At 33.3% G+C, this 13,561-nt stretch overlaps 1 protein-coding gene across 3 annotated transcripts in view; it reads right to left on the reverse strand.

Moving 5' to 3' along the window:
• Positions 1 to 10,131, reverse strand: part of LOC107613584 (cytochrome P450 CYP72A219) — a 10,662-nt gene extending 531 nt beyond the window's left edge. Inside the window, exons 1-5 of one of the 3 annotated variants that reach the window (XM_021109551.1) lie at positions 9,726 to 10,113; positions 5,864 to 6,102; positions 5,424 to 5,668; positions 3,744 to 4,134; positions 1 to 186 (exon numbers count right to left, since the gene is read on the reverse strand). The exon at positions 1 to 186 is cut by the window's left edge and continues 531 nt beyond it. In XM_021109551.1, coding sequence (XP_020965210.1) covers positions 1 to 186; positions 3,744 to 4,134; positions 5,424 to 5,668; positions 5,864 to 6,102; positions 9,726 to 10,005 — 1,341 coding nt within the window. In that variant the 5' untranslated portion in view covers positions 10,006 to 10,113. Of the gene's footprint in view, positions 187 to 3,743; positions 4,135 to 5,423; positions 5,669 to 5,863; positions 6,103 to 9,725 lie in introns of all 3 variants that reach the window. The other 2 variants (XM_021109553.1, XM_021109552.1) reach the window with 2 other exon arrangements.

Below are 13,561 nucleotides of genomic sequence, written 5' to 3' on the forward strand. Positions count from 1 at the left end.
AGGGTTGAATTCCTTTGCATTCTCACCCCATAGTTCAGGATCATGATGAACCAAGAGAGTTGGCAAGGAAAGTTGAACTCCAGCAGGCAATGTTAAATACCCAAGTTTCATATCTTTGTGAGTAATTCGAGTAAGCCCAATTACCGGTGGGTATAATCTGAGAACCTCGTAGAAAATCATGGTGACCTGTTGAAAAAAGATTATCGTAATGGTATGTTCCAAGGTTAGACCGTTAAGTGCAATTAGATAATGTGTCTATTAAACTATTCTTTCCCTTGTTAAATAATAATAATAATAATTAAATTAATCAAGATAATTAGTGTTTTACACTTTAATTAGGAAATTTTATGTTCAAGTCTTAAAAACAACAAAACATATATGACACCCATCTTGCAGTTGAACATGTATAGCATCATTGAACAATTAAATCCAAACACACGTCCTTATATATGATAATTTGTTTTTTCCAAGTTATCTTCTCCATAAGGATCTTAAAGGGTTTTGAAGGATTAAAAAGAAAATTCCATAAATATAATATGAGGAGGTAGGTTAACACTTAACATGTTACTATGAGGAGGGAGTTTTTTTTTTTTTAAAGAAAAAAGAATAAATATAGTATGGACTTTGCTACCTTGTGTTCTGAGGACATAGGTTATGTGTAATTGGTGCAACAGTGATCACACTCTACAAGGGTCCAACAATATACTCTCCAAAACCATCAACAACATTATTATTAACAACAAGATCAACATTAATGGATCCAGTTGATGAGGGCAAAAACTGGACCCTAGGGTGCATTTACCTAATTGGACATTGTTTGTCATGGTCTGGTTGGCTTGTGTTGCAAGCACCTGTTCTTAAGAAATACCCTGCAAGGCTCTCTGTCACTTCATACACTTGCTTCTTTGGATTATTGCAATTCATTCTCATTGCTCTCATTTTTGAAAGAGATTATCAAGCTTGGCTTTTCCATTCTGGTGCTGAAGCCTTCACTATTCTATATGCGGTATAATATAATATTTTTTTTAATTAGGGTAAAGTATATTTTTTATCCCTAAAATTTGGCAAATGTTTCAAAAATACTCCTAAATTTTATTTTGTTTCAATTTTGTCCCAAAAGTTTTCGATTTGCATCAAATATACCCTCGACGGCTAAATTTTCAAAAAATTTAAGACCAATCTAACAATAATGCATGAAAATTATGCTTGATTTGCTTGTGTTGAGGGTTGTTCTTATGAAATTGTTGAATTGGTCTTAATTTTTTTGAAAATTAGTCGTCAGGGGTATATTTGATGCAAATCGAAAACTTTTGGGACAAAATTGAAACAAAATAAAACTTAGGGTATTTTTGAAACTTTTGTCAAACTTAATAGACAAAAAGTATATTTTACCCTTATTATTATTATTATTATTATTATTATTATTATTATTAAGATTGCCTTCCACATGATTTAGTGGTGTTTGTTCTGCTTTTGATACCAACTCACATTGGATTTTCTCATAATTCTCCTGATTTCCGAGTCCCTTTCCCTGCCTGACTATTGGCCTATTGGGTATAACTTCAGCGGTTGAAATAATGCACTCTATGATAGTTCTTTGCACAATTGTCGGTTTGCAACTCTGATAGACTCATAGATTGCATCCAAGTAATAGACTTTCTAAATTTCTATGTGCACCTGTAACTTCATTATTTTATGCTTGTTTAGGAAAGCAATATTTTATGCGTCTTACCATTAGGTTATTGTAATGATTAATCGTTATAAATTAATTAATTGAATTTAATGGTAAGCTGAGAAGCTGGTCACAAAATGCCCAAACAGAATGATATTTTGTGAAAGGTATAGCAGTTAAAGGTCCTGTTCTTTTGGCAGTTATTTTCCTTCCTTTCCTTGGGCTACTTTGTAGGTGTTATACAAATCAAATACATCTATCTATAAACGCCCAAAGAGCCTATAGATATGCTTTAATCCTAGTGGGATGATTGTTATTTGATTTACCTAAACTTAATATATATATATATATGAATGCTCTAAGTGTGTTCATCATTATAGTAATTAGGGTTTTGCTAACTTGTTCTCTAAGGACATAGGTTAAGCATACCATAAAAAAAAATATTTTATAAAAATTATTGTAAAAATTAAATTTTTTTACATTTACAATACATTAAATACATCAAAAGTATTAAAAAATTTCTATCATTGTATTTTTAAGGGTTTAGCTAGCATGTGTCCTAACTCCGCCTATACTACACCTATATTTCATAGCCTGTCCCAAGTCCGAATAAAGGAGGAGAGTTGTGTTCGGCTTTCGATAGCCAACATAAAAACTTAGTTGAATCTTCATGACATGGATCAAAGACGTTATTGCACTAAAGTCAGGTTGTTGCCCGAAAGCAACGCGCTGTATGGTTCGCGTACAGTGTCAAATGAGCAAGAACCGCTACATCGGTGCACGGGCGTAGTGTAAATGAGCAAGAGTTCCCACATTTTCGTGAACGGATAAGAGTAAATAAGCTAATTCACAAAGAAAAAGGTAATGATAAAAGTCGGAGAGACAGAATGTTGAGATTTGGGACATGGAACATAGGCACTCTAATAGAAAAATCCATGGAGGTGGTGGATACCATGACAAGGAGGAAGATTAACATCATGTGCCTACCAGAAACAAAATGGATCAGCACGAAGACTAAGGAGTTTGATACCTTCATGTTCAACCTTGGGTATACAAGAAAGGTGAAGAATAAGAATGTGGTAGGTATTATGGTGGATAAGCAGCGGAAGAAGGACATAGTGGATGACAAGAGGGTGGGAAATCGGATAAATTTCTATCAAACATGTGGTGGAGGAGGTACTTTTCATGTGCTTAACGCGTATGCACTGTAAGTGGGTTCGGACGAGCAACATAAGATAAGGTTTTAGGAGGATCTAGAGCGTTTGGTCCAAGACATACTTTTGGGAGATAAATTTTTTTTAGGAAGAGATTTAATTGACCATGTTGGAAAAGAAGTGAAGGAGTATTCATGGACGCCATGGTTTCGGGATGGTCAATACCGAGGGTAAAACTATTTAACTTTTCTTCAACTTTTGACATTCTCATCGCAAATATATGTTTTAAAACGAGAGATGAACATCTTATAACCTATAGAAGTGGCATGACAAGCTCTCAAATCGACTTTTTCTTGCTGAGGAGAGTCGACCAAAAATTTTGCATTAATTGTAAAATTATTCCGAGAGAGGTTAACAACACAACATAGGATTCTCATTATAGATTTTTACGTTGAGCAATAGTTGAGGAAAAGACATTATATGAAGAACCTAAGGACGAAGTGGTGGCGGATGAAAGATGAGGAACAATGACGTTTCCTAAGAAGGGTAAGAGAAGAGGCCAAGTAGGAAGGGAATGGAAGTGCGGAGGAGATGTGGAGGGAGATAGCAGAAGTTATTAAAAGATTAGCAAAAGAAAGTTTTGATGAATCTAGAGGGATAGGATCAAGGGACAAGGAGATGTGAAGGGATATTACATATTTCGTTTTTAATTTTTGATAAGCAAGATGTGTAATGTAGAATAAAACCGTAAATATGCTCAAGTTTTAAAATATTGCTACATATCATATTTATTTTATTTTGTTTAAAAAAATTCCGAAGAGGACATATGTATTACGTAATATAAAGAGATTTTTGGGGAGGTTTTTGTAATTTCCCTTAATAGTAATCATTTTGAAGGTAAAAATTACAATACTTACAATCTTAAGACGACTCAGCCCCTCAAAGTCAGGCGTTTGATTTCCAAAGACTTGCAAGACTTCTTCCCTGGCACGTGCTTGCCAATCAGGGTACCTACTCAATAACACCATAGTCCAAACAAGCAAAGTTGAGGTTGTCTCTTCACCAGCAAAATAGAATAGTTTGCACTCTTCAATTACATCTTCAATACTCATTCCAATATTCTTGTTATTTCCATGATCTTGAATTTCCTTATGATTTGATTCCAAAAGTATGCCCAATAAATCATTATTTTTGGTAGCTTCACCTGCTTTCAATGCTTTCTCTCTATTATTAATCATCACTTTAAGTGAATTTTTTATATCTCTATCAATCTCCTTCATCCTCCTGTTGATCTTAGTAGGTACGAACCTAAACAAAAAACAAAATTAAGCTTATTACCAATTGTTGACTAGAAATATTACTATTGCAAGTAATTATAGGAGAGATGCTATATTTTTGTTCACCATACATTTTTGTATTTGGTGATGCAAGTAGCTGTAGTAGAGATACTATATTTTTATTCATCATACATTTTGTTTCGGTAAGTGATTGGGCAATGTACAGAATATATAAATTCAAGAAGAATACTCCAAATCGGTTCCTAAAAATTTTTAGTCAAACACTTTTATCCTCCGCAAATTTTAAGCACTAAAATCATCACCAACTTTTATTTCGTTAGACAAATCAATAGGTTAGGGAATAATTTGGTGATTAAAATTTGCTAAGAATTAAATTGTCTGACTAAAAATTCTTTAGGAATTGATTTGGAATATTACTCTAAACTCAAATTCTTCACATTGGAATGAAGGGTTTTTGTTTACAATTTTTACCGGTTCTAGTTGAGGTATATCACATTGTACCAGCATCAAAATATTATTCCACTGAATATTGTATAAAACAAATTTCTCATGTCTAAATGATAAATTTCAATTGATAATGGTAGGTGAACAACTCTTTTAGTACAAGTAAATAGTCAAATTAGTCTTTAAAAAATCATTCATTCTACAAATTTGTCTCCAAAAGATTTTATTAATTAAATTCATCCTTCAAAGATTTTAAGTTACTAAGTTAGTCATATTAGTCCTTCCGTTACTTCCGTTGCTAATGGTGTTAGAGTTTGCTAATGTAGCACATTAAGTGACACTACAACACACTTAGTAATCCTAATTGACAGCTAATATGATAAGTTTATGAAATTAGATCAAATAAACCCCGAATTGAAGGATTCGAATGCTTCAAGGTCTCAACTCAATTAAGTTTTGATTTTATCTAATTTAATAAATTTATCGTATTAATAGTCAATTAGGACTCCTAGATGTGTATTGAGGTGTCACTTAATGTGCCACATTAACAAACTTTGACATCATCAACAAAGGAAGTGATGGAAGGACCAACGTGATTAATTTAAAATTTTTGAAGGCCAAATTTGATTAAAAAAAACTTTCAGGGACCGATTTGAAGAATGATTGATCTTTTAAGGATGAATTTGACCATTTACTACTTTTATTACAATTATTGTACAATGAAGACTTAAAATATCTTTATATTTGTAAGAGTTGGCCGTGAGAGTTGTCCAAATAACCTTTATGTTAGTTATTATAACGATTATTTAATTAGTTGTTAAATTAAGACAAAAAGTAAGAGATACAAAATAGTACCTCCATCCAGGAATGTAAACGTTCATCAGAACCTTCATAGTGAGTTCAGCTTGCTCCTTCTGAAGCTCAAATATTCTTATCCCTTCTTCGTAACTACTTCCAAATGCAGCTCGAGAAATTACATCACTAGTCAACTTTTGAAGGAAAGGCCACACGTCAATTTCACATGATCCGTCCGAGGACAACATTCCCTCCCATTTACTAATCATATCAGTACAACTTATCAAGAATGCTGGCATCATAACCTGCAGAACACACGTATATAAAAGTTCAATTTCCTCGTATACAAACCTATGTAGCTTGCTAAAGTCTATTTTATATCCTAATGGAATCGAAAAGATACACAAACAATTCTGAACGTCCTACTTCTTTTTCTCTTCTTCCTTCTTTGACATGTTTACAAAATGTAAACTAATCATATCAACCACATAATAAGTCACCTTAATATTTTCTGAAGTGAATGCTGGATTGATTATTCTTCTATGTTTGTTCCATTTCTCACCCTCGTAACTGACGATACCAGAAGCTAGCAAACGAAGAAGTGGATTCGAATGAGGTTTTGGAAAGTCATGAATCTTGTTCAATACATCTTTGATTAACTCTGGATCTGCGATGGTCACCCTTGGTTTTGGTCCATACCAAAGAAATGAATTCTTACCTGCATGCATATCAATGACAACTTCATAACAAGGATGATAAGCAACGATAAAAGCACTCACAAACATGGAGAACAAGAAATTTTCTATATATACTATTTGATCATGTGAAATACACAAGCTAATATAGAAATAGTAACAGTATGAAAACATGATTTAAGGCTGGATATTTAAATTCAAATTAGTGGAGTCTAAAATCATGCATATTGTGAGATGATAAAATATATATGTTTGATGAACTCTGTTTTTTTCCTTTCTATATTCCCTTGCATATAGTTATTAAGCCTATCCAATTTGGTCAAGATATTAGGTCACTAGATTAGTCGTCCCACCAATAAACTAGTAGAACCGCTTAAACTAGATTTAAATTTTTATTTGATAAAATCAAGATATCCATCATCGACATTATTGGTGACTAATCTCTATATTACAGGAGCACTTCGAAAAAAATAAACAAACCATAAAATGGTTAAAGAGCGAGATGAATTTCTAGCAGATTGGTTATCGAGTGTGAGGAAAAAGCTGGAGTTATTTATAGTTAGCTTAGAGTTTGTTAGAATTGGTTAGCCTTATATAAGCCTGTATATATTTAGACTAACTACATTCAATCACACAATTACAATAAAAAAATCCATGATTACTCTCACTAATCTATTCTCTCTTTTTACACGTAGTATTAAGAGCCCGTTTGTAAGATTCATGGCTTCATTTTTGCTAATTATATATTCATCAACCAGTGCCAGGAGCACATAAGTTCCAATTCCAAACAAACTCAGTGAAGACAATTTCACAACATGGAGGAATTCAAAGTCTGGAGATGGAAGATCACATTAATCCCTCAAAGATCCCATCTCATTTTGAATCAGTCTCTGCAACCGAGGAGAATAGTGATGCAAATGTGTCCAAGAAAGTTTCAGTTGCATAAAGGACTTAAATTACTGAAAACCGCCCTCTCTTGGTTTGCTATTGCCTTTATGCCTTTGGAATTCTAAGATTCTGATTTTGTTACAGCTGTTTACCTCATTAACAAACTTCCTCCATCTATTCTCAGTTTTAAAAGTCCTTTTGAAGTCTTGGTTTACAAGAAACCTAATTATTCATTCTTGAGAGTTTTTGGTTGTGTCTGTTATCATCTTCTCAAGCCATATAATAAGAGAAAGTGTGACTACAAATTTGTATCTTATTGGGCAATGACTCCAACCAGAAGGTCATAAATGTTTCTCAAAGGATGGTAAAGTGTATTTGCCACGCACCTCTTTATGACATCTTTCTGAGGTTCCTTCTATTACTGCCATAGAGCATAGTTCTCCTTGAATATAGGAGTTACTCATGATCACCTATCTCAATTTGCTATTAATTCTCCACCCTTGCCATCAATGGAACAAGCATCCTCATCATTTATAAGCATAGATACCTCAAAGGAACACCATTCCTATTTCTGGCATTGAAATCAAACTCCCTATATATCTACTATTTCTAATTATAGTACTATTAGTCATACTGCCACTGATAATCATCCGATGACCACTAGAACAAAATTTGGTTCATTAAAGCCTAAATCTATAAGCTGGTGCACCACTATTGAGATCACTGACTTGGTCATTGCAACTCCCAAAACTGTCCTGCAAGCTTTACTCTGCCCTCATTGGAACAAGCCATGGACAATGAGTATAAGCCACTGGCTAAATAGCAAAAGGCTTTCATCATGTAAAAAGTGTGGACTATGAAGAGATATATAGTACAGTAATTCGACCCACTACTATCAGAATTATCATCACAATTGTTCTCATTCAAGGATGGGTGATGAGATAGTTTGATTTTGATAATGCGTTTTTAAATGGACAGCTAATTGATAGGGTATAAATGATGTAGACACTAGGCTATCATCTCTCAAATTCATCAAGAGTTTGTAAGTTGTATAAAGCTATCTATGGACTTAAACAAACACTACAGGTTTGGTACAATACTCTAGCTGCATCTTTGAAATGTTTTGGCTTCTATAATACTACTTCTGACATAGCATTATTTAGAGAGAAGTCCTCTACTACTATTACATACATGTTAATCTATGTTGAAGATATTGTTGTTACCTGTTCTAGTTCTATTGGCAATTGTAAATTAAATGTTATTTTTCCCTTAAAATATTTGGGCAAGTTTAACTATTTTTTGGGTTTGAAAGTTGAATTTTTGCATCCATACAAGCTGCACTTCACTCAAACTAAGTATACAAATGATCTCCTTATTAAGGCGCAGATGCACCAGGCTAAAGCAACGCATACCCCAATGATATCATCACTAAAACTCTCAAAACAACATCATAATGTATTTGAAGATACAAAGAAGTATAGGTTTATTGTCAGAGCATTACAGTATCTCACTATCAGAAGACCAGATATAGCTTTTTCGGTGAATAAAGTGTCTCAATTCATGCACTGTATAATATTGGAGCATTGAAAAGTAGTCAAGAGAATCCTACTATTTGCAAAGTATTGCTAGTCAAGGAATGATATCTTTTCTAAATGTGCTTATTATAAATTATTGTAATTTGCGGACAGCAGATTTGGATGATAGAAGGTCAGTAAGTGAATATCTTTTTCTACATTGGGAGCAACCTTATTTCATGGAAATTTGGAAAACAAACAAAGATTAGTAGCTCCACTACAAAGGAAAAATATAGGATAATTGCATAAGCACAGACTGAGATCAAGTCGATTCAACAAGTTTGAAGGAGCTACAGCCTACAAGTGCATCAAGATCAGGTGAGTCAGAAACCAAACCCCAACTGAGTTTCAGGCGTCTTAAGGTAGTTAGTAGCAACATATATGAATTCGTACCGGCTAATAAACTTTCCAATGATTTTTTAAAAAGAAGAGCAAATAAATAGAGTGGAAAGACAAATTACACACGACAAAGTATACAGAAGTACAGAACAAACATATCCAAAAGATTTTAAAATAATCCACGTGTATAGCATGGTCTTATACTCTTATTTATGCATTCACACTCTGTTCTACTTGTTAAATAGTGTAAAATCGCTGAAAATTTTTGAGAAAATCAGAAGCATATGTCAAAAAGTATGTATGCGTAAATATTTCACACGTATTGATGTTGGATACTAACATGACACCAATTATTGTTGCATGTGATTATTCTTACCAATTTTGAGATATTTGCATCAAACTTGGCTTCGACAAACAAAAAACTAATAAATAATTGTACAACAGTAACGATATGTTTGGTTGGCCACAAAGAAAAGATAGTGAATTTCTTGATAAATTCCATGCGTTTTCTTTTACATTTAAATTTATTATAATCTTTTTTCTTAAACTTTATATCTCCAACTATATACACCCAAAACACATAACTTGATAAATAAACTTTCAAATTGGACTTAATAATTTTCATATTAAATAATCTCTTTCATGAGCATTTTTATTTCAATCTAAAAATTTTAATCCTATAAAATATGATGAGATGAAATTATTTCATATACATACAAAGGAAAGGCTAGTACATCCACTTCAATAATAATTTTTCATGAAAAAATAATTAATTTATTAGGCATGGATATTCTAAATTCTAAGAAATATTAAATAAGTAAAATTCAGGATTTACGAATAAAAAGAAGGGGCAAGATGGGGAATACCGTATTTGTTTGTATTTTGCTGGACATAGCAGTAGAAACGTTGCAATATATCATCATCAGAGACATCCATGGGTTTAGATTGGGATTGTTTTAGCATCTTCACAATTTCTCGTGTGTCCCCAACCAGAATCCTGTACGGACTGCCTTTAAAGCCTTGCTCTCTCAAGCGTTTCTCAAGCTTCTTTGGCGTTAGCCACAACCAGTTCAGCACCTTCCATCCCCATATCACTGCAAGAATCATCACTGTGACCGCAATAGCTGTGGTCCATGTTGCTTCCATTTGTTCTGTGTCGTAAGAAGAGAGAGATAAAGATGGAGGAGATGAAACTAAACAGAAGCAGCAGAGTAGTGCGTTTAAAAAGAGTGTTAGAAACTTATGGGTTACACAATAGTAAGGCTGTGGGGTCACTAAGTACCCGTTGTCTTTGACATTTCACGGATTATTTGCTATTTGGTGGGGAGCTAAAAATATTTGTACGTTACATTTTAATTGATTTTTGTATAATTTATTTGGTTATTATTAAATTTTTTAAAAGATTTTTTTTAAAACAATAAAAAATATTTAGATTAGACTAAAACCAAAAAATAATAGATTAATTATTAGATTTTTTCTGAAATTGTTTATATAAAAAAAATAGGGCAAATCACTTATTTAAATCAAAGGGAATGAAAAAATTACATGAATCAGCGAAATCAAAATTTGGTTCATAAATCTACTAATTCACATTTCTATATAGTTAGAATCTACCTAGTTCGAATTACACACACGCACACACCCACTAATTTGAATCAACCTAATTCAAATTATACCTACACTAATTCGAATCAGGGTGATTCGAATTACTCACACACACCAAAATAATTAAAAAATATATTTTATTCCATACAAAATAATTTTAAAAAAATGGCTTAAAAGATGTTATGAGTACTATAAAAATTTGTAATATTCTAGTGATTTAGGTAAATACATGATAAAAATATATTTTCTTTAATTTTTAAATTATTATTGACTATGTAGAGTATTTCTTTAATGTCCTAACTCAGTAGGACATTATAAATTTTTATAGTACTCCTAACATCTTTTAAGCTATTTTTTAAAATTATTTTGTATAGAATAAAATATTTTTTTGTGGTATAATTTAAATAAATTTATTAAAAAATTTTCGTGAGCTATCAAGAATGAGCAGAAGAGTACTGTATAGAATTCGAATTGCTCACAATATAATTCGAATAGTGATTCGAACTTCTCCATGTGTAATACGAATAATGTAATATCTCACCATATAATTTAAATAAATTTATTAAAAAAATTTATTAAAAAATATTCATAAGCTATTAAAAATGGGCAAAAGAGTATTGTATGGAATTCGAATTGATAGCTCATTAATATTTTAAAGAAATCTCGTAATTAAATATTTTGTTAGCTTTTTTTTTTAATGTATGAAATTAAATATATATTTTTTTAATTTTTAAATTATTAATTTTTTTAATAAATTTTTGTAATAAATTTTTTTAAATTATTACTCACGAATAATATATTTTTAATTTTTTTTAATAATTTTTTAACTGAGTAATTTGTCCCAATTCGGATTACTATGTGCACGTGTGTGTGAGTAATTCGAATTAGGGCGATTCGAATTACATGGAAACGCAGTTTGAATTAGGTAGATTCGAACTATATAGAAATGTCTCTTGGTAGATTCATGAACAAATTTTTGATTTGACTGATTTGTGTAAATTTTTGCTCCTCTTGACTTATTATCATGATTTACCCTAAAAAAATATGTCACACTCATCAATCAATCAATATTATATATACATACATATAGNNTATTGTAAGTGCAGTTAGAAAAATATAGAAACTTACTCAGCATCCTGAAACAGAAAGGCAGTTAGAGATTAGAAGAGTGTAGAAATTTGTTGTTGGCAACTAACTCTCCAGCTCATCAAGTCTAGAAGTTGTGTATAAGTACTCTGTAACGTAAAGAACCTGATGTAATTTTTCAATGTGAAAAGATTTCAGATCTAATAATTCCTCATTCCCTTTCTTCTTCTACTCTCTTCTCTCTCTGTTTCTTCAATAGCTTCTGATATCTTACATGGTATCAGAGCTGTATGATCCATAGAACCTGAATCCAATCCTATCAGAAGCCATGAAAGTACCGCTTCAAAAACTTCAACGAGTTTCTTCAACCAAAATATGTTCGCTGCGTTCTCGTCAATCAAGCTTAACGAGCATAATTTCAAAGCCTGGAGGAAGCAGGACTTAGCATGCATCAAAATGAATGAGTTACAAAATCACTTGGATCCACAAAAAATTCTGTCAAAACTCAACTCGAAAACTGGATCTGCATCAGAGACTCCATCATACACTGATTGGGAGGCACAAGATCAATGCCTAGTGACTTGGCTTATGTCATCTATGGAAGCAACCTTCGTCAATCGTGTGGTTCAATTTGAATTTGCTTACCAGATCTGGAATGCACTTGAAGATTATTTTGCTGCGCGTATGAAGTTGAAGGCACAGCTGAAGACACTCAAGAAGGTTGCTGATTCTCTTAACGCGCTTGGAGCACCACTGTCAATGGAGGGCTACATTGAGGCAATGCTTGGAAGACTAGGTGAAGAGTACAGTACCTTCATCATAGTAACTAATGGAAGAATAGATCAGTTGTCTGAAAGCAAATTCGAATCTCAGCTACAAACATAAGAAGGATTGCTTGAAAGATTTAGGAAAGTAGATCTTGGATCTGTTCAAGAAAATCTAACGCAAAAAGGTGATGCCCCTAACAGCAACTCCTACAACTTCAACAATAGTTCCAACAACTTTAAAGGAGGCTTTAGAGGTGGATGTACCAGAGGGTTCAGAGGCAGAGGCGGCAGATCCTCGTGGTGGCAAGGTAATCGGCCTCAGTGCCAAGTGTGTGGGAAGATAGGACACATTGCATTGCAATGCTACCACCGCTTTGACCAGAGCTACACTAATCCACAACTCCAACCTCTCAATGCTGCACCTCCTCCTTCCATGGCATTCCACAACAGCGAACAAGTGCAACATCACACGCCACAATCTAGTCCTCAACAGCCTGCTGCTCCAAGTCCTCAGGCCTACCTTGCCTTGCCCTTTGCAGTGCCTGATGCCGGTTGGTATCCGGACTCCAGAGCGTCGCACCATATTACCTTCCACCAGAGTAACCTCAACACAAGATAAGAATATGATGGATTACAACAGGTATATGGTGGTAATGGCCAAGGTATGAAAATTACATATATTGAAAATTCTATATTGCATGCGTCTCTATCAAATAGACCATTTAGACTACAAAACCTTCTCCATGTTTCCAACATTTCAAAAAATTTAATAAGTGTAGCTAAGTTTGCCCTGGATAATTACATTTTCTTTGAGTTTTGGCCTTATCTATGCAATGTGAAATGTCAAATAACCAGACAGGTTCTACTACAAGGACTCCTTAGGGATGGCCTTTACAAATTTGAAGGAATTTTAGTCAACACAAGTTCTAATACTCCACACCCCATCTCACCGCCTCTTCATACACCTATCAGTGCAAACACCTTGACTCAAACACCTCCCTCAACCATAAAACTCAATAAAACAAACACACATACCTGTGTAGCCTCAGAATCTGCACCCTATGCCACTGCTGCTCTTGTTCCTGCTACTGTCTGCAAGGCTCCTGTTTCTGCAGCAATCACATATGGGAATAACAGTAAATGTCACAACTCTATAGAAAATGTATATGCAAACATTACATGCAAAAATAGTACCAAACTATGCAGCTATGGCATCGAAAGCTTGGTCATCTCGGTGACAAAAT

The sequence above is a fragment of the Arachis ipaensis genome, chromosome B08 (genome assembly GCF_000816755.2).
Source record: "Arachis ipaensis cultivar K30076 chromosome B08, Araip1.1, whole genome shotgun sequence".
NCBI lineage: Eukaryota > Viridiplantae > Streptophyta > Magnoliopsida > Fabales > Fabaceae > Arachis > Arachis ipaensis.